At 57.7% G+C, this 24,776-nt stretch overlaps 1 protein-coding gene across 4 annotated transcripts in view; it reads right to left on the minus strand.

Moving 5' to 3' along the window:
• IGSF9B (immunoglobulin superfamily member 9B) overlaps positions 1-21,927 on the minus strand; it is a 50,131-nt gene extending 28,204 nt beyond the window's left edge. For 3 of the 4 annotated variants that reach the window (XR_013959585.1, XM_080650696.1, XM_080650695.1), the window contains exons 1-7: positions 21,684-21,927; positions 10,992-11,189; positions 9,196-9,342; positions 3,831-3,982; positions 3,425-3,542; positions 2,174-2,315; positions 1,801-1,946 (exon numbers count right to left, since the gene is read on the minus strand). Coding sequence is in view for 3 of the 4 variants with exons in the window: in XM_080650696.1 (XP_080506822.1) it covers positions 1,801-1,946; positions 2,174-2,315; positions 3,425-3,542; positions 3,831-3,982; positions 9,196-9,342; positions 10,992-11,189; positions 21,684-21,747 (967 nt within the window). In the remaining variant the exon portion in view is untranslated. The remainder of the gene's footprint in view (positions 1-1,800; positions 1,947-2,173; positions 2,316-3,424; positions 3,543-3,830; positions 3,983-9,195; positions 9,343-10,991; positions 11,190-21,683) is intronic. The other variant, XM_080650697.1, reaches the window with a different exon arrangement.
• Positions 21,928-24,776: the final 2,849 nt, after the last annotated feature.

Raw genomic sequence — 24,776 nt, forward strand, 5'->3', positions numbered from 1 at the left:
TCCTGGGACAGCAGCGAGAGCCGCACATCCTGCCATGAGGGTGAGTCATCCATCACCTTTCGATTCTCCCCGACTTCCCTGAGGGCTACCGAGGGGAAAGACGCGGAACTTCCATGGAGGCGGAGAGGATGAATGAGCTGGGATCTTTCAAGCATTTGGAGCTCTTCGGAGAACAGCATTACATAAATACCAGGCCGAGGTATATATTTAGACAGAGCCTCCTACTTTTGTATGGTAGAGGGTGTTTTTTTTTTTTTTTCTTTTCCTCCAAGGTTTTCAAAGCGTTTATGAATGGGAAATACTCTGAACACTGCTTTTTAGCAGAAAATAAAGATCCTTGTCTCACCCACCTGAAAAATCGCACCCCCAGGTTCTCTTTGAAGGCAGGAAGGAGATAAAAAGGGACAAGTGGGAGAGGGAGACGGGAAGCACCCATGGCTCCGAGGACGGGCCTCAATCCTGGAGAGAGCCATCGCCCCTCCGAGACTCGCCCGCTGCTCTCTCCCTCTGCGCTGCCACCTTCCGGCACGGATGACATCAGCCAGACGGGATGCTGCTCCAAGAGGCGTCTCCCTCCCCTTGGTTCCTGCGCGTCCAGCACCGAGCGAGGCACCCGGTAAGTCGCTTATAATAGCTTCTTGCCTGGCTTTTTCCCACTGTAGGTCTGGGTGGGACAGGCCTGATGTCCTGGGCCTCGCAGCTCTTAGCAATGTGGGACTCTGATACAGCACGCGGAGAGTCCTCGCGATCAGCGGCCAGCGGAGTGGAGAGAGGATGCCTTGGCCCCAAGCAGCAAAATCATTGCACAGGGAAGAAAGCAGTAGGAACGGGAGCTTGGGAGTTCCGGGAGGCTCCGGGTCCCGCTGGCTCCACCTCCACACGCATGTAATGCAGACGGGCAAGCGCCCAGCTCTGCGAGGCTGGGTCAGAGGTGAGCCGCCTCCTGGGGTCACCCACTGTTCTACTTGTCCCCAGTTCAAGTGCGGACTCCAGGTCTCCAGACGGTTACACTCCTCACCCTGCCACTCCCTGCCTTCGCCTTCAGGGTGAGCAGTTCTCCTGCCTTCAAGTGATGGAGAGCCTGTCACCTACAGCAGCAATGGGGCCTTTGTCGCCTGAGTGACAGGACCATCAGCAAATCAAAAAGAAGAGATGCATCCTCATTGCTCATCCTGTTCTCTCTCACAATGGCTGGCTCGCAGTGGGTGGGAAGCAATGACTCTGCTGAAGTATTCAAGATCAGGAAACTGAATTCTTGTGCTCGCACAAAAGCCCCGCATCGTTCTGGCACGGAGAGCAGCTCATTCATTTGGAGCTCGGCAGCCCCGGAGAAGGAGCACGAGGAAGCGAGAGGGAGCCAGGTGCTGGGGGAGCTGGACCAGAAGAAGGGCCTGTCCCCCAGCCCCTCACGCTGTCCAGGCGGATGGAAATCTAACCCCACATAAGTTCAAGCTACACCTACCTCCTCAGACACCTGAGAAAAAACACCACAAAGTGTCCCGCTCCAGGTGGAGACAGGTGCTGGCTGGCTCCAGTGCAAGCGCGATTGTCCAGGTCTGCTGACCCCTGACCCCAACCTGAGGCTGGCTTGGCATAAGGTAGCCAGCCTGTGGCCCGCAGAAGATACCACGAGATTGGTTTCACCTCAACTGACCGTCCCAGGTGTGGGCCTCTTCCTGGGCTGTCCTTGCTTCCTGTCTCCATTATTCCTCCTCCCACATCCCCTGACACGAGGCTGGCCTCCAGCCTCCAAACCTTCTGGAACCCCCACCAGCTGAGGCCCGCCCTGCCCCTACTCACACTGCACAGTCAGGTAGGCAGAGGCCGAGGGGGAGCGCCCCAGGCTGTTGCTAGGGACGCAGGTGTACTTCCCTGCATCCTCAGGCTTCACCCGGAAGATGATCAGGGTGCCGTCGATGAGGATCCGCACTCTCAGCTTCAGGTCACTGTAGAGGAAATGAGGTGACAGGGGGGAGGATCTTCCATGACCACCATGGGAGCATCCTCTCACCCCCACGCATGAGGAAGAGCCCAGTGAGCCCTTGCATCCCAGGGCCCCTCGGTGAAGACACGCCCTCACAGGTGGGACCTGTGCACGGACCACCCCCTTCAAGTTCCCTGCTCCCGGGCCCCTGGCTGCTCCGCCCCCAGGAGGTCTGGGCAGGGTGCTCACTTCTGAAAGTAGACATTCTCATCCTGCCAGTACCAGGTGTAAGTGAGGTTGCCGGGATACGCCTCCGCCCGGCAGGTAAGCAGAGCATCCTGGGATATGTTGACAGTGATGTTCTCAGGAGGGGACACTATGAAGGGAGGCCCTGGGGACACAGGAAACGAGCATGACCTCACCGGGTGGGGTCAGGGAGAAGGGAGCACCAGGGCCTCTGGGAAGGGTGCTCGGAACGGAGAGGGAGGCTGGGGACAGCACTGGCCCGAGTTAGCAGCACGGCCCCAGGCCGTTGTCATGGAGACGCTTCTAGCTGCTGTCAGTGCTCAGGTCCTTACTCTCCCTACAGGTCCCAGAGATGCTGGATGTGGCCACAGTGTGCCCCACCCCCTGGCACCTACCTGCCCCCATGCATTAGCCCTCTACAAATGCTAGCCATTTACCACCACACACACACACACACACACACACACACACACACACAGGGTCCTTCCTGCCCATCTTCTCTCCAAGAGCCCTGAGGGAGGCCCCCAGGGCTCTCTCAGTCCAGAGCCAGGAGCAATGCTGCCCTAGAGGAGCAAGAGGGGTGCCCTGCTCACCCAGCAGAGAGTAAGAGGGCGCCCAGGGGGAGGTCTTGGGGGGACAGAGCAAACAGAGGGGAGAATCCCCGTCCCCGGGCTGGCTTTCCAGGCAGGCTGCAGCTGCCCTGGCCGGCGCTCTCCCGCAGGAGGCCAGTTCTCCTCCAAACTGCAGAGGGAACTCTAGCCCAATGCCACTCAGCATGCCAGTCAGCAGACAGGCAGGAAGAGCTGACCAGCAGTCCTGGCAGCCCGGACAGCCACCACCAACCGCCGGCAGCAGGCAGAGGCAGAGCAGGTGGGTGGGCTCAGCTCAGAGAAGAGACCTGGCCGCCAGATGCCACCCCTCTGAGCCCTCTGGGCCCCGGGCAGGGCAGCCCGGCATTTCCAGGTGCTGCCCGTGCAGACCCCAGCTCTACCAAGTGCCCAAATGCCCTCAGTTATTTAAACGCTACCTGGGCAGATACAGAAACCCACTCAGCATGGGCCTCATGCCACCCGGGTGATAGCCACAGCAGGCCACCGTGGGAGCTCCAGCGTGAAGTCCATGGTATTTGGGAGGTGCCCTGCCCGGCTCCTCACAGCTGCCCACGTCCCCCTGCCCCCAGCTGTGCCAACCACACTCTGCGGGGCTCCCAGAGAAAGGCCCCGGGCACAAAGCAGCCGGGGAGACCCCTGTTACCTTGCACAAGCAGGTGGGTGGTGTGGACTGCCTCTCCCTGGATGCTGTATGCGCGACAGGTGTAGGCACCTCTGTCCTCCCGACTGACCGACATCACCGTCAGGCTCCCATCACTCACCTGTGACCAGGGAGAGAAGAAGCTCAGCACCCACCTCGAGCCCACCCAACGCCACCCTCAGGTGGAGGGGGCCTTGGGGCTCACGCACTGGGGGAGACGGAGGCAGGGGCCTCGTTTTTCATCTCCCTCCAACAACAGACCCCAGCCAGCGTGCCTGCTGTTCCCATCTCCCTCTGTGCCTTTGCACAGTGTCTCTGGTCACATGGAGTGGGAAACAGCCTTGGAGAGGGAGAAAGAGACAAAGGGAGGGAGAAGGGAGGGCAGTGGCCCCACCAACAGCACACCTACCTGGTATTTCCCACTAGCACCTAGGAGTGTCCCCTCCTTGAGCCAGGTGACAATCGGCTTGGGGTTCCCAAAAGCTGTGCAGGTCATGGTGACACTGCCCCCCTCCTTGGCCTCAATGTACTGGGGGGGTGTTTCTGTAAAGGTGGGGGGAGCTGCAAAGAGACCGCAAAGGCTCAGGGTGTGATTCGAGGGCTGCTGCCCTGTGTGTCATACCCCCCACTCCTCCCCACATCAGCCACCGCACCCACACCAGGCACCATGCCCCGGTGATCGTTCCCGCACCAGGCACCGCCCGGGCAACCATTCCTCGTAGGCTCCTGTCTGACCTTCTTCAAGGTGTACGGAGGGAGGAGGGAAGGTGGAGACGGGTAAAATACTCTGCCCATGAATCTTACACTGGGAGGGGAAACCTGGAATTCAAAGTGTGTCTGGCTGTGTCCAAACTCTACACATTTTCCATTGTATTTGGCAAATTCCCAACAAACCCACGTTTGCTGAGCAGCTGCAGGGAAGCACTGAGCTCAGCACTAAGACGGTGACAGACAAGACAGCTGTCCCCAGGCTCCCACAGAGCCCACAGCTGCTGCCACCAGCTCCACAGACGTCCCATCACCCTCCCTTTCACCTCATGACCACGCATGACACCCTGCTTCCTCAGCCCCAGTCCGGCCAGGCGTGACACCCGAACACTCGCCGTCTGCTTCCATCGGGCCATGAAAGCCAGACTGCTGCCTTCCTAACTCTCCTCTAATTATGCAAGGCTGCCCCCCTACACCGCCACCTGCGTTGGAGTTTTAACTAAAATGCCATCGTGTTGGGTAAAGCTTTTAAGAGACTTGGTCGCACTTCTCTGAGCTGCCTGTAGAGGCAGTATGGTCAGGCTTGCCACCTGGGACCATCCTTTCTCTGAACACCAGCCCTGCGAGGTCACAATGCCACGCTCAGCTCATCTCCAGGCATCCAAAGCTCAGGACCAAGTTCATGCACCAGCCTGCCCCTTGTTGGGTAACCCCGGGCAAGTTACTCAGCCTCTCTGGGCTTTTCCTGAGCCCCCACCCTCCAGAATCAATGTGAGAAATAAATCTGTGTGAAAAAAGGATCTTGTAAAATGTAAACACGCACAATCACTATCATCTCCTCAGGAGCCTCTGAAGCAATGAGAAGATTTCAGGGCATTTTAGCCTTGGTGCCCCCCTGCCCCTCTGCCAACCTCATCTACCATATTTTCCCGTTCTCTGTGCTCTAACCATACTGCCTTCTTTGTCTACCATGAATGTGCCGAGAACATCCAACCGCAGGGCCTTTGCATGTGCTGTCCTCGCTGCTTGGAGCTCCATACAGGCGTCTCTCCTTTAGCTCACGCAGTTCTGTGCTAAGATGCCACCTGGCCTGGCCTGGTCAGCCGATCTGAGGTGGCACTTCTAGCATTCCCTGCCCCTTAGACTGTTTCATTTCCTTTAAAGCACTTATCACTACCTCTCCTTAAGAAAGCAGAGATCTTGCCCGGCCAGTGTGGCTCAGTGGTTGAACATCAACCCATGAACAAAGAAGTCACCAGTTTGATTCCCGGTCAAGGCACATGCCCGGGTTGCAGGCTCAATCCCCAGTAGGGACAGCTGAATGATGAGGTTTCTCTCTCACTGAGAGAACAGAGATCTTTTCCACAAGTCCCACTATATGCCCAGCTTTTAGCATAGTTCCTGGCATGTAATAGAGTACTCCACAAACATCTGTTGAATGTATGAATGAATGAATGAATGAATGAGTATGCATACACATGCACACACCTACAGACCAACAGAAACAACACATAAAACTCCTTAAAAGCATGAACATGACCATTTTCTTCCATGACCTTCTAAGCCTTAGCTCAGAGTGGGCACACGGAGACACTTGGGGGAGTGAATACTGAATGAATTAAGAAGCACATTCCATCACATACACAAACACACCCTACAGACATCCTCAAAGGAGGCAATTCTCATCCAGTGTCTCCTACGCCAACAGTAATGGCAAAAATCGTCCAAACCCTAACAAGGGGGTCCTGTCCTCCTCACTCCCAGGCCTCCCCTCCTGCCCTGAAATGTGCACTCACTTCCAGCAGGCACTCCCCCTGCCCCCGCTTCATCCCCTCAACCGCGCCCCCATCACCACCAAGCCTGTCCCTGGAAACACAGTTAACATAGCCACAGCCTCCACTGCCTCTGGCATCGAGCTTAAACGAAAGATAATAAATTAAATTATGTCCTGAAGTGACAAATTAATTACTAATTACATAATTACTTTATTATTTAGGTGCTAATCAGAAAAGTACTTTGAACAATTTCAAGTTTTCAGGAAAATAATGGTTTGAGTCTAGATTATTTACGGAATTCGGTGTCGGCTTGCCAGCTGCGCTTCCAGGCTTCACTCTTTCTCACAAGTGCCCTGTAATTACCAGTGCAGGGTAGACAGGGGCCGGCCGCACCTCCAAGGAGCTCAGCATCCTAACGGGAGGCTTGGCTGGGGGGGGGAGTTCTTAGGCATTTTGTATGTGATAAAGAAATAACCGGGTTTGTTTCCACACAACTGATCTTCAAGAAAACACAGAAGGAGAAGGAGACAATTTGTAATTCTAATTTCCCACTGGCCTTTCTATTTTCCAAAGGTGATCCCTGTCAGAAAATGCCTGACACTGAACATTCTCGTTTGGAAGCGACGGCGTGGCGGGTGCTCCAGCCTCCTCAGCCCTGTACGCCGGGATGAAGGGACGGGAGAATAAAGGAGAGAGGTCTCCCGTTCGCCGTGGGAGCTGCCTGTGTGCTGTTCTACCTATTTGGGAGGTAGGCTCCTTGGTAAAGGCAAGTGAGGAGCCTGGTTCTGAAGCCTGGAGCAGATGGTACACATCCTTGGCTTTCCTGCCGAACACTTCCATATACGGTAAACAACCTGCCTGCGTTCCCTGAGCCCTGAGCGTGCCGGCTCGCCTTCTTCTGGGCTTCCGCACATGCTGTTCCCTCTGCCTGGAGCACTCTTCCCCACCGCCCCACCCTGCACTTGGCTCACTCCCCGTCCCTGCCCGGGTCTCTCTCTGCACAGGGTGGTTCCCCCAGAGATGTCCCCAAAGCCCATATCGCAACTGTCTCTGGACGTGGCCGCCCACCGCTGCGCCCCAGAGCCTGCCACGGAGCGGACACTGGGATTTGAATGGGTGATGGCTGGTGATGTACAAGCACTTCCAAACTATGACAGCCCCCTGCATCTTGCAGCCTGAAGTACTTCCTGTGTCACCGTATATCCCTGCGGACACACTCTCCTCTGATTTTATCTGAGTGTGTTTTGTTTTTTTCTCTCTCGAGGAGGAGGATGGCCAGCATCTTACGCGTAATTACCCACATGTCACGAACCCTCCAGACACCGTGCCAGGCACTCCCTCACACTGCGCTGCACTTAATCCTCACGGCGGCTTTGCCAACGGGCATTGCGTTTGGTAGCTGAGAACACCGTGGCTCAGAGAGGTGACTTAGGTTGCCCAGGATCAGACAGCTACCACGTGATGGATTCAGGACATAAACCAAGCCTCTGCAGCCTCTTATTCCATGCCAGTTCCACTCCGAGCAATTGGGAATCCCCGAAGAATCGACTCCCACTCGTGCAAACGAAGACAGAGGCTGTACCAGAACACACAACCCTACTTCCTGCCCTACGCGTGTCTACGGACGCCTGGGTCTCAGGCTGCTGAATGAACACCGGCAGGAGGGCGGGAGGAGCGGAGGCGCCAGGGAAGCGGAGCCTGTGCAGGAAAGGGCACAGGAGAGAGAGAGCAGCGTGGGGACTCCTGGCTCAGCCTGCAGTGAGGCTTTCAGCCGCGGGTGCGCCTCCCTAATTATGTTTTGCTGGGGCTAATATTAAGATGAGTTTTCCTTCCCGGCACACACAACAGCTTGCAGCCAAAGGAGGTGACTCAAAAGCTTGCCGGGTGGTAGGGACAGCCCACCCAAGATGTAAAACCGGCTTCCATCAGTCTCTGGGGACTGGCTGACGAGAGCCGGCTGCATCGAATGGGTCCAGCAGCCTGGACCAACACGGACCTAGGCTGCCACCTCTAAGTCTGCTCTTCCCAGAGGTCAGCGCTCTGGCTAAAATGCTCTGTGCTCCCAGGACCCTGGATGGGTTGGCCGGCCGGACCCGAGCCCTGGGAGGATGACCCAGCCCCACAGGTGAGCAGATGGAGCCGTCCCTCGGGGCAGATCAGGGCAGGTCGATGCTGAGAAGCATCCGAGCAGGATGCCATCCATCTCTCTCCCGACCACGGCACCTCCAGTCGCAGACATCAGAGCCATAAGGACCCAGCTGTGTGTGCTCACCCAAGCACATGCGCTGTAGAAGCGTCGGGAACTAGCATAGTGTCTGCAGCACAGTGTGGCTGAATACATTTCGCCAAACACTGAATAAGGAATAATGAGGCTCTAGCCAGAAAAACAAGATACAAACATCTTCTCCCCCCACACAATGGGGTTCACTTTCCTTCAAAGGTTCCCCACAGTCCCAGCTCCTCCAGCCTCCTCCAGAAGATGCCTTCTCAAGTCCGGACGCCCAGTGACACAGGGGGCTCTCCAGCTGGGGAGACCCGGACCCCAGCCTGGGCCAACACGGAGCCAGCAGGCTCCCCTGCAGCCTCCGCATGGGCCTCCTCGCCCGAACGCTTGAAAAGCATGGCACACAACACAACTCATTTAGCCTGAGCTCTACATAACTGACAGCCATTAAAACTGTTCCCTTTCCCAGGATCCTCCTGGTTTAGGAGACGGTAAACCTGGCCCGGCAGGGGCTGAACCGGGTGCGCTCAGCTTCGTCTTCCCAGCATCTGGTGCAGAGCGTGGCGCACAGTAGGCCCTCAGCACATCTTATGCAAATGAATGCATTTCACAAGGAACCAAAATGTCACCCTGCAAAGGAAGGCAGTGACGGGGGAACTCTGGGAACTCCAGTGGAGGGGAGGCACTGGCAGGGTCTCTCCGAGGCTGGGAACGGTGCCTCCACAAAGCCTTAGCCCCGGTTTCAAGAACCAGATTCCTTCCGCCAGCTTCCATCAGTCTCTGGGGACTGGCTGATAAGGGAGGAATCACCGTCCCCCTGTCCCCCCACAGCACACCCCTGCCCCGCGCTCAGGGAGCAGCTCTTCCAGGCTCCCACTATCCCAAGGCTCTGGGGAGCCAGCTGAGGGGCGTGGAGGGAGGCCCAGCATGCTGAGGCTCCTCTCTGCAGCAGGGACTGGCAGTCATCGATGGGGTGCCGCCCGAAAAGAGGCTTCCCCTCCAGTGGGCCCTCAGACAGCAGGCTTCTGGGGGCTCCCAGCCTGGGGGGGGAGGGGGGCCGTACTCACCATTGATGGTGAGGTGCACCCAGCTGCCGTTGTGGAAGGTGTCATACTGCTGGTCCAGCATGAGCACTTTGCACTCGTACCAGCCCTGGTCCTCAGAGCGAACCTGCTCCAGCCGCAGCGAAGCTTTGTCATGAAGACTCGCTCGGCCTGGGGACAGGCGGACAAGAGCCCAGGGGTGAGGCCCACACCTCGTCACCCCCACCCCAGCTAAAGGCACAGGCCCCATCGTCACCTGCAGGCCATTCCCAGGAGCAGGGCCCAAAATAACAGCTGGCACCGACCTCTGGCCGCAGGTGGCAAAGGAAAAGGCATAAAGCCTCGGCCATGGAGCCGCAGTCCCTCCCACCCGCCAGCCTGGCAGTTCCCATCCCAGCTGCAACTGCAGCCCTGCTCTTGGCACTGAGAAGCGCTCAGGCCTTAGAATGCGCCCCTTCTTCGGGGTATCGCTTGGGACAAAGGAAAGGCGTGAGGGATACAGAGATGGGGGGAAGAGGGAGAGAGAGAGGGGGAGAAAGGGAGGGAGGGAAGAAGAGAGGGAAGGAAGTTGGGGGTCTAGGCCAGGCCCCAGAGCACTTCCATTCAGGTGGAGTAACACCCCTATCCCAGCTGGGCCCCGCACCCCATACCCCCTCTGTCTGGCAGAGGGAAGGCAGGCTGGGGACCAGGGTGCTAGAACCCCTCCCAGCCCCGATACCAGGTCTGGAGATGCTGCTGGTCCAGCCAGGACCCAGGGCCCTAGGAGCCGAGGCCACAGGCCTATGAGCTGGAGAGTGAGGAGAGGGCTGGCCAGCAGAGCAGACACCCAGCGGCCTCCTTAACTCTACCCTCTTCCCCCCAGAAGTCAGCCTTGTCTCACTAAAGGTTTGTCTCACAGCACTACAAGGTAAGCTTTGCAGCAGGAGCCCAGCAGAATGGGGAGCAGCCCCCCTTTCTTCAGGACAAGGGAGGAGGCCCAGGCACCCTCTCTCCCCTCACCCACCACCTCAGCCCGCCTCACTCCAATGTCACAACCTCCTCCGCCTTCCTCCTTGTCTCTGCACTGGCAATCTGCCTAAAACCAGACTATCAAAGCCAACCAGGCCAAAGAGAGGAAAGGAGACACAGGCGCAGGCGGGAGGGAGGGAAACGGAAGTTTTCCGGGAGAAAAGCAGTGCAGACCTCAGGAGCCAGAAGGAAAGATAAAAGCCGTGTCCTGCCAGCTTCCTCTCGTCCTTTCAACCCCAACGCACAGGCACACACACGTTCACACATGCACACACTCACACAGACACACACGCTCACACTCACACACACTCACATGCTCACACGTGCACACCCCCACCCCACCCCCCGAGGCCGGCGGCAGGCACAGGCAGTGACTCAGTGTGGCCGCTGCTGGCAGGAGCAGCTGTGGCAGATAGCAGGCGGCCACCACAGGCACAGACACACACTGACACCCAGGAGGCCCAACTTCAGCGCCAGAGGGAGGTGTGGGTACAGGCAGACACAACGCCACAGCTGCACACGACCAGGCTCAGTGGCTGTGACTCAGCTCCTCCGGCACAGAGCTGCCCTCCCGGCCTGCCCCGCCCCCTTCCCCCCCCCCCCCCCCACTCCTGCTTCCTGCCTGCATCACCTCCTCTCCCTCTCTCTCACCACAGAAGCAAACCTACCAGAGTCGAGAGGACAGGAAGGAAGAGGCAGAGACTGGAAAACAGCTCTCAGACCAGTGCGAAGAAGAGAGGAGGCAACGGATGAAGGCAGGAGGAAGCTTCACCACGGGACCCAAGGACAGAGGCCAAGTGGCCAGACCTTACCTGCATACTCAGGGTCCACGTGGGGTGGGTAGTAGCCAAACTTGATGAAGATAGGGATGGGCACCCCGAACTTGAACCACTCCACAACATAGGGCGGGGGCTGCCCTGTCACCGGGTGGATCACGTCGCATCGCAGAACCACGGCCTCGCCAGCTCGCGCTGTCACAAACTCGGGCTCCTCTCGCAGGCCGTGGGCAGCTAATGGGACAGCAAGGCTGGGATTTAGAAAAGGGGGTGGCAGGAGGTCCTGCCCTGGCAACCCCAGAGGCAGCCCCCTGCCCAAGTTCAAAGACCTCTGCCCCCTCCCCAGGCCGACTATCCCACAGCCCTGCTCCTGAAAAGGCGCTCACTCACTCCCCAGAGGGTCCCCAGTGCATCCTGCACCTCCCTGCCACCCTGTCCCCAACCATGAACATCAGGAGGAGAGGGAAGAGCAGAGGGAGGCAGTTCTTCTCAGTCCTGCAGGCCAGCCCAAAGAACTGAGCTATTTCCAAGCCCTCCCCCAAGAATTGTAAGGGGCCTGGACATTGAGAAGATGGAGGGGCCTCAGCAGACCTGTGGCCAGGGCCGCCATGGCCGAGGATAGACTCAGACTATCTCCCTGCACCAGGAGGCTTCCCACCAGAGCCTGGTGGCGCTCCCTGGCTCCTCCCGTCCCTCCTCCTACACCCACCCCACTCAGTCTAATGTTGGCAGCACAAAACAAGAGTGCTCCACACAGGAGCAGGGAATCCCTACAAGCTGAGCAGAGGCTGCTAGGGGCAACACGAGAGAGAAAAGCCCAGTCAGGCCCCTCCTCCCACTCCTGGCTGGGCCTGCAGTGGGGGGTAGGGGGAGCTCCAGCTCTCCCGGTTTCAAGCCCCAAACCTATCATGCTGCAAAGCCCCAGATATCACCATTAGGAGAGCAGGATGCTGGGGACAGAGGGGGCCCTGGGGCCCGCTAACCCCAGCCAGCTGAGGGGGAAACACCATTCCATGAGCAGAGGACAAACCATACAGTTGGACAGGGTGCACCCATCCTCCTAGCAGCGGAGGGGGACACAGTGAGAAGGCCCACCCACCCCCCAAGCTGGAGGTTAACCCAGACACTGCTTCACACTACCCGACAACAGGCTCCTGGACCCCTAGACACTGGAGCCCCCACATGAGGTGTGCAGCCCCCACTTCCCGCCGGACACTCCTCACTCCCACACTGGCCTCCGTGCCCACAAAGTCACCTTGTCCAGCTTACTTCCCAACCAAAGGGACAGCGGAGGAAGCCTCCCCATCCTGCCTTCCCTCACACCACCCAACACAGCCGGGAGGAGAGCAGGGCTTCCCCATCCCACCCGCTTCCCCTCCCGGTCCCTGCAGGCAGCACCATGGACAGCAGCTGCTTACTGAGGCTGAAAACGGGGGAGCCACTGGGCCCGCCCACTACTGCATGGAGCGGATGCCCAGAAGAGCAGTCTGTCAGTCTGTCTGTCAGCTGCCTCTAGTTCTTCATACACCTCTGAGCCCTGTGTGTTCCTGCCTGTCTCCTTCCTTCGTCTTTGTCTCTCCTTCATGTCCCTCAGTCTTTCTCTAGTTGTCACTGCCTCTGCAGTGTCTGTCTGCTCTCTTTCCTGCTCCTTCCCCATGTCTCTGTGTCTCTAGCTCCTACTCTCTGCGGGTGAGTCTGTCTGCTTTCCTGTCTCCCTGTTTCGATGTCTCTATCAGAGAGAGAGAGAGAGAGAGAGAGAGAGAGAGAGAGAGAGAGTGTGTGTGTGTGTGTGTGCATGCGTGTTGGGGGGCACGTGGATTTCTGTTCGGCTGTGCATGGGGATGGGGTTCTGCCTGCTTTATTTCCCGTGTGGACCTCTGTCTGTGTGTGCTTGTGTGTTCCCATGTTTCATCGCGTTCTGTGTCTGTCTGTATGTTGTCTGTGTGTCTCCCTGTGTCTCTCCTTCTCTTCCTCCCCCTCCCCCATCCCTCTCCAGCTTCTCCCCTGCAAGTTGCAGAAGGAGGAGGAGGAGGCAAGACCTTCCAGAAGCTGATTGGCTACCAGTGACATCACTGTTTTCTAGAGAAAGAGCTAAGATCACAGAGTATTTTTGGAGCAGAGTGTTGCACTCACCTGCCTGAGGCCCCAGCAGGTTTCCCAGTTCCCCACCCCCAACCCTGCTGCAGACTCAGTTTGAATTCCAGCCCCTCAGGGAAAGCATGAAGAGGGCCCTGCTGAGCGGTGCCTCCCCCACAGCCCCAGGGGCACCCAGATCGGGCAGGGCCTGCCTCCAGTCGTCTAGGAGCACAAAGGCTGATCTGCACCCAAGAGGAATGGGCTACCAATGAGAGGGAGTCAAGTGCATGTGCATGCGTGTGCATGTGTGTGCAGCTCTTGGCAAAAGGACATGTGGATGTGTGTGTGCACATGTGTGTGCAGCACATACTTTCAAGGAAATGAAAAGAGGAAATACAGAATCAGGGGGGAGGGAGGAGTTATTCCCAGGGGTGAGTTTCCTGTTGGGGGGGTACAGACACTGTCCACAGAAGGGGGCTCCTTCCCAGGGCCTTGGCACTAGAGCCTAGGGCAGGAGAAAGAGGGACCAAGCACTGCTGGGCAGGTGGCTGCCCACCTCTACCAGTGGGCTGGTCCTAGAGCTCTCTGGCTACTGGGGTTGAGGACTCCGTGGGGCAAGCCCAGGAGGGGGGTGGGCTCTGTGCTCTAGCATGGGTTCCCACAGTGCCAGCTGCTCATTCACACCTCCTGCTGCCACATTCTCACCGCATGGCAAGGAGGCAGCCTGGTTCACACCTCACTCAGTACCTGGGCCCAGGTTTCCACCCCACTCCCAGCCAGCCCCTGGGCCTGGGTGGCCTGGCATCCAGAGAGGCAGGCCCCCCAGCCAGGCAGCCACATCCCCATCTCTTCTCAAGGACACAAGCAGCTGAAAGAGGACACGTTGAGATAAGCATCTGAAAGATGGGAAAGGGCAAGAGATGGAATTCCCCAAGAAGAAGGAAGAGTCCCTGCCTGGCCTCTGAACTCAATCCCACCCTCCTGGCTTTCTGAATCCTGAACTATTTATCAGCTTTCTTCATCTCCACCCCCCTCCCCCCCCCCCTCCCACATGCACACGCTCTCTACATCACCACTAGCACTCCTCCCTAAGCCGGATTTTTTCTGAGCCAGAACACGTCTAATAAACACTTTCTACCAAAAAGCGTGCTACAAAAAAAAAAATTAGAAGAAGCAGCAACAGACAGGTTAGCAATGAAGAAGGAAGGGGGCTTGATAGAGGAGAGATGGGGCCTCAAACCCAGGGGACACCCACTGAGGCCAAAGTGGGAAAGGGATTCAAGAAGCAAGAAAGGAGAGACACAGAGGTGGGTATAGTGCAGATCAGACAGGTAGGGCCCAGGCAGCCCAAGGGGGGGGGGGGGAGAGAGGGGAGAGAGAGAGAGAAAGAGAGAGAGAGAGAGAGAGAGAGAGAGAGAGAGAGAGAGAGAGAGAGAACGAGAACTCACGGGCACTGAAGACTCAGCCACGGGGACATACACACAGGCCTTCAAAGCACCCAGAACCAGGAGGACAACAGAGCTGAGGCTGTTCCTTCAGGGAACAGGTGGGCTTCTCCCAGCAGAGCAGACTGGAGTAACTGCCCACTGGTTCTGAAGGGAGCAGGAAGGAAGGGGGAGGAGGGAGAGGTGGGAGGGAGGAGGGAAGATAGAGGAGGGCGGGGCAGGGAGAGGGAGAGGGAGAGGCGGGGGGGGGGGGGAGGGGGGGGAAGAGAAGGATGGATGTGACCTGAGGTGGGGAGAAGCTGCAAGAAGGACAGAGACCCCCCAGATCCCCTTCCACATCACAGAAGCCTGAGCAGGCCCAAGAGAGGGCTGCACCCTCTCAGAGAGAAGCTGGGACCTGCAGGGGAGAGGACAGTGGGAGGCTGTGAGGGGTCCTGGATTTCACAGGCCCAGTTCAGAGACGGCAGAACACAGCAGTGCCCCGAGCCCAGCCAATCTGCACCTTGGGGCTCTGCCAGTCCCCCGTGGAGCTGTTTCACCCCAGGAGGGAAAAGAGAGCGGGGGCGGGGGCGGGGGGGTGGAGGGCGAAGGAGGGGGAGGTGGCATCTGCGGTCTGGCTGACCTTTGAAAGCCCACAGGGTACAAATCTCCTGCTCCCGGGGCCAGGTGGTCCACGGCGGGGGCCCGAGTCCATAGCTGCCATTGGATCCCATGAGCACAGAACCACGAGGCCACGAGGTGACCGGGGGGCCTGGCTCGGCCGCACACCTGACATTCACAACCTGGAGCTCTCCCAGGGCAGGGCTGCAGGAGGCAGGGCACGGGAGTGGGAGACACTCCTAATACCAAAGAAGGTACAGGTGCCAGTGCAGAGAGCTTCCGCTTCCTCTGCTCACCTGCCATATGCCAGGCTCTGTGCTGGGCATGTACCACGGAGCTCACTTAATGTCCACGATGACCACCTGGCAGAAGCACTGCCATTTCCATTTCATAAACCAGCAAACGGGGAGGTTCCGCGGCTCAGCCAGGTCACTCAGGGGGCCGCTGGGACAGCCTGCATGCCCTCTTGGCTTCACTCATTCATACCGTCCTGCCGGCCACAGGCCAGGCACCAAGGCCTCTCCCCACTGCGCCAAAGCACGCCCCCGCCACCCTTCCCCACACCCTCTCCCCACGGCATGCTCTGCAAGGCTCTCCAGCCAGATTCCCACAACCGGGGCCCGACCAGGATGACGGGGCAGACATTGCAGAAGTCAGCTGACTGATGTGGGCTGGCTGGTGCTGGCTCGGAGCTCAGTGTCACTGTACCTGGCCCAGGAGCCTCCGGCTAGATCTGGCAGCCGCCCTGGTGAGGGGAGACCATGAGTGAGTGCTGCCCTCAGGAGGCCAGGTCCTCTCTGGAGCCTCCTCCTGTCTTCCTGCTCCTTCTCCCCTCCCCCTCCTCCTCTGGGCACCAGACTCCCAAACCACAGGCCTGCTGTCTAATAATACGAGTGGCAGTCACTGCCACCTCCACTGCCACCTAAAAATAATCTCTGCTGAGTCCAAAAAAGGCACAGCCTCTGGTAGCCCCCAGTCATTCCCCCCGACCAGCCAGGAGGCTCCCAGAGACTCCAGGGAGCGGGCCCTCAGGTGCCCAGGGAGGCACTCGCCCAGAAGGAGGGCGTGAGGCAGGCAGAAGACAGACGCCCTGCTGCCCACAGTGAGGCCAGGAGCTCTCTCAGAGCACGTGTGCTCAAGACGCTGTGTCCAGACCCCAGATGCTGCCCTGGCTCTCCTCTCCACCAGGCAGGTGGCCACAGGCCGCCTGGACATCACTCTGCCTCCAGCGAGGATCCCACACCCATGCGGGCAGGTCCTCAGAGAAGTCCCCGCCTCCTATGGTCTCCCCACCAGTGTGCTCACAGCCTTCCGACCCTACTCCCCTTCAAACCTCTCAGGTCAGAAGTCAGAGGTCAGGTGGGCCCGGACTGGCCTGGCCAGGAAAGTGTCCCATCTTCTGAACAGCAAGGTACTGGGAGGAGGGGCGGGAATGGCAGGCCGCCTTCCTCCTAGGGGACGTCTCCTCCCGTCCCTCTCGGGTGGGCTCCCCGCAGCCCACAGGGCAGCAGTACTTCAGCCAGATCACCTTCCCGGGAGCCCTTCCTCCAACAGCGCCCGGCAGGAAGCAGCCAGTAATGGAGCCAGTAATGCAACCCTGGCTCTGCTCCTTTAAGGACTCCTCAGCAGCAAAGCACGGCCACATCCCACGCGAGCCCTCCCCACCACCTGGGCAGAGGCCTGCACCTGCACACTCACACGTGGCCAAATGCATGCGTGTGCTCCGGAGCCAGCAGGCAGGCCCGGCCAGGTGAGCGCACAGTGGGCTCTGCCTGCCACAGGGCCACGATCCTCGGGTGAGGTGCCAGGTAGACACGGTAAGTAAGTGGGAAATCAAAGCCCTATTAGTACTCACGGCGGAGAGTCAGCACTCCCTGCTCTGACGCTGGGAATGAGGACTGGCTCGGCTCACACAATTGTGAAGATGACCCTCCGTGCAGGCTGTCTGCCACAGACTGTCTTGTGACCAGGAGGGAGGTAAAGGAGATGGGGGCAGGGGACAGAGGGACAGGCCAAGAGGAAACATCTCCAGTCCCCTCTTCTCAGAAGGACAGTTAGGCTGGCTGGGACCTCCCTCGAAGCCCTGGCCACATGGAATTTTCCCCACACCCTGATGGAGGCCCTGCCTCTGCTCACCAGTCTGCTGCTCATTCACGCAAGAGAAAACACAAAAGCAGGAGATTCCGAAGAAAACTAGGTCAGCTGCCTGGGGCACCCGTGGGCAGTGCCCCTGAGGGGCCAGGCTACAAACTGCTTCTGCAACCCAGCACCCTCGCCCATCTTTCCTGCGACCCAGCCCTGCTCGACTGGGCTGTGCTGAATAACAACAAACCGGGTGTCAGAGCCACTGGGGCAGGACACACCTGTTATTAGCATTCCTGGGGCTCGACCTGGGTTTGTCCCTCGACTTAGGCTTTCTCTCCGGAACCTCAGGCATCCTTAAATCTAGAGCTTGGGCTGGGCCCCCAACTTTAGAAACTTCTGGGCTGCCTACACTCAGGTGCAGAGCCGGGGGTAAGGAAAGTGAGGCATCTGTTCTGAGTCTAGTCTCCGCCACCCACGGCACTTGGAGAGGAGTAACTCCCCACCTCGTGCCTGCAGACTGACTGCCCCTGTCCTGCTGCGTTCCACATGTGTGTGCACACACACACACACATACACACAGGTGCAAACACACATGCTCACACACATACAGACACATGCACACATGCACGCAGATGTGCACACACCTCCAGACAACTTGCACCAATCACAGCTCTTCACAATTCAGAGCCACTCCACACAACCTGCTCACCCATCCTAGGGAAGCAGACAGAAGAAACTCGCTCCCCTAAGCCCCAAGCCCCAGCTTGAAGAGGCCACAGGATGGGGGAAGCGGGGAGATGTTAGTGGAGAAGTGTGGTAAATCCCAGGCCCGGCCCCCTTCGGGGTTCATCTCCCCACTCTCAGTCCCTGGGCAAGACACGCGGGAAGGTGCCCAGCACACCAGAGAGAAAAAGGGCCAACGAGAAGAGGAAGAGCAGGCCAGGCTCTGAGAGCCGCACCCAGGCTCCCTGGCCGGGCAGGCAGAGGGGAGGAAGAAAACGCAGGCACTGGAGAACGCCGAGCCAGGAGAGAGGGAGGGCAGGAGATGCTGGGCTTTAGCATCTCCCCAGCTAGGCAGCCTCTGCTTCTTGGGTAACCGGATCCCACTTTCTATCAGAGCCATAAACATGAAACCACCCAGCTCTGGGACCTGACAACTCCAAGTCTAGCAAGTGCTGGGCCTCAGGCCAGGAGCTGAAAGCTGATTCTTCCCCCAGTTTCTCCTCAGCTTCTCCCAGGGCGCATGCTGCCCGACACAACCCCTCTTACACTGTGCTCTGGCCCTGCACACACCACCTGGCCACTTCCTGTGCCAGTCCTCCCTAGCTGATAGGCGGCCCAGGAGGTCTTTCCAGCAGCTCCGGGTCTAAACCTCCTCCCTCTCATCTTCATTACCAAAGGGAGAACAGAGAGGGCACTGGTCCAGCTACATGCAGGATCTGAGTCAGAACTCCACTTTATTTGGGAACACTGGAGTCGGGGATAATCCAGCCACAGAATCTGTGGGAGACAGGAGGAGGGAGCCCTGGGCATCAAGGCCCAGAGTCAGCTAAGCGTGGTCCAGGGTGCTCCCCCAAGCTTGCTCAGCAAATGTCTGGGATGCTGAGACTCCAATCACCACCTACCAGACTTCAGATACGTCTCAAGTCTCTCTCTTCTCCATTCCCTCCCCAGTCTCTCCATCCACCTCAGTCCCTCCAGACGCATAACTCAAGTCAAAAGGGGGAGCTCATCCCTACCTGTGTCCCAACCCAACAATGCCCAAGGGGCTGCCCCCTTCCACCCCTCTGCTAGAGCTGCCCTGCTTCCAGCAAACCCAAACCCAAGCATGGCATTGCAAAGCCCCTCCCCTTCAGGAATGCCCCCCCCCTCCGCCCCCGGAAGTCAACTCTGCCAGTCAGAGAGCCGCTGAGCTGTCACACAGACAGAGCCAGCATTTGAACACTGCTTGCTGTTTCTCCCGTGAGCAGGCGCCTGCCAGGCAGGCCCCCCTTCTCCCTCTCTGCAGAGGCGGTGAGGCTATGACCTCCTGCATCCTTCCCACAAACCTCTGGCCATGGACAAAATCCCAGTTTTGCAGACCTTTCAAAGGCTTTCCAAGCAGCCCGGTGGCCTGCATGCCCTCCACACATCTCCCTGGGCTGCAGAGGGGTGACAGATTCTCCCTAGACAAGGTCAGCCCATGAAAGGGTACTTGGTTTCTGACAGAGGCAGCCTTCTCAACTCCTCCCCAAGATACTCCTGGTGCCCGATGCCCTGAATGCCCCAAGGGAAAGAAACCGAGAAGAAGACTGGAACCCCAGAGATAATGAAATGATGATGATGATAACATTTATGGAGCACTTACTATATAACAGGTAGTCAGTCATTTCTTTATAGCACAAAGGTTCACAAGAAACCCTACTCGCTCATCCTGTGAACCCCATTTTCCACTGAGGCAAGTGACATTTAGAGAGCTTAGACAACTTGTCCAAGGTCACGAGGCCAGCAAGTGGCAGAGCCCAGGATTCGAATCCAGGTCCTTTGACTCCAGGCCTACATCCTTAACCACTACCTTTAGAGCCTCTTTGAGCTAAAAAAAAAAAAAAAAAAGACCCCAAGACCAATAAGGGGTGGCAGGCAGGAGTACAGGTCAAGCCATCCCAACCAGAAGGCCCTCTCCCAGAAAGAAGGCAGAACCTTCATGCCCAACAACAGGCAATACTAGGAAGTCCTCCTTTCTGTCTGGCCATGTTGTGTGTTGCTGCACTACATACACGCCTTTTCCTTTATTCTGTGCTTAAACTTGCAAACAGTCCATTCCCCTCACCCTGGCTTCTCAGCGTTAGAGGCTATTTCAGAGCTTCCCTTCACTGTCTCCTTTATATTCAAAGATCCCAGCATATCCTTTTGTGCTTTCAGTGACAGTCCCATGGCAGGAACGTACCAAAAACTGAAGGGGAGGATGAGGGCATTGGAAGACTACACGGAAACAGGGGGAGAGGAGGCTGAGGAAAGAGATTCCCAAGCACAACTTGACCCACCTCACCCCCACCCCCATTCTATAGGCTCCTGCAGTCTCCCTGGCTCAGTTTTCCCACGTGACAAATGGAGAGTTTGAAAACCATCCAGGTCACTATGCCATTTAACAAAATCACCCTTCCCTTAGCCCTCCTCTGGTTCTGTTTTCAGATCCCTCCTCCCCCCCAAATAGCATGGGAGTCATTCCTTCTAGAAACTTTCTCAAATCACTTCCCCTTTCCCCTACACTGCCCAGACAAGGTGAGAAGAGGACCCTGTAAAAGGTGCCTCCTGCCACCCCTTCTGCCCTCCCGCCACTGGGCGCGCGGGCTCTCTCCTTGGCAGGTCCCCCCTAGGCAGGTCCCCCCTGCCGACTTCCGTGCAAAGGCCGGTTCTCGGCGCAGCCACCTCCTCCAGGTTCTGTGTGAACTTGCCCGCCGCCAGCCGGTCGTGTCAGCGGCTGAGAGCCGTGAGCTCAGAGTCCTGGCACCCTCCAGGCTGCACTCCTACTTCCATACAAGGGCCGAGAGCTGGGGGTGCCACCCAGCGGCTTGTAGGTCGCCTTGCCTGTCTCCAGAGCAAAAGCCCGCGCGTTCACGCGCGCATCACCCAACTCGCTGGCTTCCCTCTAGTCCCTTCCCAGCTCAGACAAGGGGGGAAAAGGAAAGAGAAAACCTCCCTGTGCTCCGAGATGCAGCCGTGGGGACCCCTTCCCCGCTACCCTTGTCCCCCGCCAGCTCTGCCTCGCAGCCGGGAGGGCGGCTGGGGCGGCCCAGCTGCGACGCGCTCCCCGGGAACTTTTACCTGGCCGGGCCCAGGTGCGGCTCAGACAGCGCAGACGCCTGCCAGACAGGGCTGGCCAAAGCCGACGCTCCTCGGAGCCCGCCGAGGGACCCCAACCCTCACCCCCACCCCTCTTCTCCGCTCTAGGTTCTCCATGCGCCCCCCGCCCTGGGAGAAGGACCCGACCTCTGGCTGACAAGATTTGGGGTCAGGAGGGGCGCGAGCTGGAGCGGTGGGCGCCCGCAGGGCCAATAACCCAGTCCCTTAGCCGTGGGTGCCAGGAGTCCCAAGGCTCTGGGTCGCACCTCCCAGCGAGGGCTCGTCTGGGAGCGGTGGCGCGAGTGCAGCAGCCTCCCGAACACCCGCAAACTCCCGGCACCCAGAGTTAGGGGAGCCGCCGACTCCCCAGCGCTCCAGGAGACCGCCGCTCCGGCTAAGGGCGCCGGGCACGGCACGCCGGTGTGAAGATGTGGGGCCGAAGGTGGGCGAAGTCGACCCCGATCCCAAGGTGTCTTTTCCCGAGTGCCCGGCAGCCCGAGGACTGGGACCCCTTGCAGCCTGGACCTCCGGCCCGCGGCCCCCGCCCTCCCCGCAGTGCCTGGCCGGAGCCCGCCTAGCCGGAGCTGGAGCCTCGCCCGCGGACAGGCGCGGCGCTCCGAGGGACCGGGGAGCGGGAGATGGGGAGGAAGGGGCTGAGAACAACGGGAGGGCAGAGCAGGGGCGCTGCACTTCAACTCACCTTGAGCCGCGAGACCTCGGGTGCTGATCACACTTGCTATCAAAGTGGCCACATACCAAATCATAGTACTACCGCGCGCCAGCCAAGAGCCTCATCCTATCGCAAAGTGCTCCTGCGCCGCACACTTCTCGCCCGAGCGCCTGCTCTCGCCCGCTCGACCCGCCTACGCCCCGCGCCGGTGCTGCTGCAGCCCGGGCGGCCCGCTCCCCATCCCTCCGCGACTCCGCTCGGCTCGGCGCGCAGGCTCCCCAAGCCCCGCGCAGCGGCACCTGCACTACCAGCCCAGGCGGAGCGCAGCCAGCGCCACGGTGAAGCCTAGCTGGCCGGGCCTCCGGCACCGCCCCCACCTCCCGCCTATTGGCCACCGCCCACAAGCCTCGAGGCAGATTGGCTCTGAGGTCTGCCCGTCACGGCTGGGGAGGCGAGCCCATTTCAAGGTGCGTTGAAGTGTAGCCAGCACAGAGCCGCAGAATCATGCGCATTGCCTGAGAGAAGGCGTTGTAGCGGCTCTGCTCTGTTCTCTCTGCTCACACTGCAAGGCAAGTTTCTGCTAAAGGAAATGGTAGCTTTTCTGGTTTGATAATGGGACCCTGTGAGTCTCAAATTACCCTTGACAGTTCTGAGGGGACGTCGTCCCCGCCCACCCAGGGAACCCAACATCCGGTTTCCATCCAGCTTAAAAGCAATTCCCCGGAGGAGGATGCTGATTCAGTGATGGGGAAACCCAGGAACGGGGAGCCTGGGAAAGCTCGGGAACGTCCTTCGCTGGAGATCTTTTCGAAGAGGTCACGCGCAACCTCCCCCACCCCCACTCCCTTCCACACATGGACACGCTTCCCTCGGCCACGCACCCCTCCTACCCAAACGTGATGTTAAGTTAACCCACCCAGCCTGAAGGCAGGGGAATGACTAAAATGACCTCTGGAAGTCGCTAAGATTTCAAATGAGTCACTGGTTCAGCTGCAAGAGGAGTGTCATAGAACAGCCTCAGGAACACACTGTACACACACACTGCCACCCCCAGTGGGGGTCAGCGTTGCTCATCATTACTAAATCTCAACTTTGAACAATCAAAGTTTTTTTTTTCCTTTCTTCTATAAAAGGCTGCTTCCTCATGCACAAGTTTCCTACCCTCCCTACCTAGCTGGGGCCTAGCCCCATGTGAGCAGCATGGAGCCAAGATGGATTTGGGAAGCAGTGTAGGGGTCTGGAACATAGAGATACAGAAAAGGGGGGAGGTGGGCTTCTTATTCCCCCAGAAGACAGATGAACAGGGAAGGTCTTCATACTTCCCAGTCTCTCTATAACCGCGCCTTGTCCCCTCCCCCAATACAGTTGCATTTGCAGAAGACATAAATGAGTGTCATGGAAACATCTACTACAAACAATCACCAGCATTCTGAGACTGCAGTGAAGATGTCTGTTCTTTCTGGAGTGAAAGCGGTGGTGAGAGTGGCAGAGCTCCCAGGGAGGGGCTCTTGGCCACGGAAGGAAGACAGGGGGGCAGCGAAGGAGAGCTTGGGAATTTCACCTTCTCAAAATACTTCTTGGTCACAAAGCACTGGTTCTAGGACATGAAGCTCCCAATAGAACAAGAAGGAGATTTGCTTCTGTGAACACACACACACACACACACACACACACACCACACATCAAAAGTGGCCTTGAACAACTTTCCCTAAACCTGAAGCTTCTTAGCTCACTGCCAGCCAGGAGATGGAAAGCTGGGCTCCCCAGCAGAGCAGCAAATACATTGGTCGAGTTTTAGCATCTGAATGTAATCTAAAGAACCAAAACCCTTGAATAACCTGCTACTCGACCCACGCCCTCCGGTCATGCAAACACACTCAAGATGCATAACTTTGGGGACATCTCTCACTGAGCAATTACTTTAGGTTCTCTTTCTCTGCAAAGATGCCTTTCTTTGGGGATATAAAGTGAGTTGGAAACTCTAGGTCCCCCCTGATTGGCTAATTACCAGCTAGCATGCCCAAGAACAACAAGTCCACCCTCAACATAAACCTAGCATTATAAAGCCTACTGAGATCCACTGCCAGAGCTGGTGATGGCAGGATTCTTCTCCTTGCAAAACCTCTAAGCCGCTGACTGGCCTAGAGAGAAATGCTGGATTCTTAAGGGCTAGCCCCTTTCCCTGGCCCCTTTCAGATACAGACAAAGCAGAGGAGTAAGAAGCACCTGTGCTCAGAGAAACATTCTCCTAGGGACCCACAGAATAAGGAAAAGAAGAGAACCAGTCTCACCGTCATCTTGATTGTATTTGCTGGCCATCTGCCCTACTCAGTGTGTTGGTTTCTGCTAGGGAATTAAGACTGTCCAATTGGAGGGAGAAAAACCACATAAAGAGCTTAAGAGCATGAGTTGGATTGGGAAAGGGTTCAAAAGAACTATCTAAAAAGAAGACTAGCCTGGCCGGCGTGGCTCAATGGTTGAGTGTCAACCCTATGAACCAGGAGGTCATGGTTCAATTCCTGGTCAGAGCACATGCTCGGTCCCCAGTGGGGGGGGGGGGGCGGTGCAGGAGGCAGCTCTCTCATCATTGATGTTTATATCTCTCACTCCCTCTCTGAAATCAATAAAAATATTTTAAAATAAAAAGAAGACCCAATTTCTTCTAGATAAATCTATTGAAAATGGAGTGGTACAAAGGAGTAAAGGCAGTGAGGAAAGTTAAGATACTAAGGGAAAAGTGAGCATCACTGCCAGATATGTCTTAGTTTGGTTTTGTATCAGCTCAAAAGAGACATGCTGCATCAGGTCACAGTGAGGAATGGGACCAATTAATATTTCCCCCTTGGTATGTGGCTAATCTCTGGACCCAGGAAGGATGGCAGTCCCTCCCTGGCATGGATACATCCATGGGAGGATTGAAAGTTAGCATGGAGAAACCAAGATGGTGGCATAGGTAAACACCTAAACTGCTGTCTCGCACAACAATTTCAAAACTACAACTAAAAGACAAAACAGACATCATCCAGAACCACAGGAAGGCTGGCTGAGTGGAAATTCTACAACTAGAAAGAAAGAGAAAAGCACACGGAGACTCAGAGGAGCTGCAGGAGGCAGAGGTACAGA

Source organism: Plecotus auritus (assembly GCF_963455305.1).
Source record: "Plecotus auritus genome assembly, chromosome: 13".
Classification (NCBI taxonomy): domain Eukaryota; kingdom Metazoa; phylum Chordata; class Mammalia; order Chiroptera; family Vespertilionidae; genus Plecotus; species Plecotus auritus.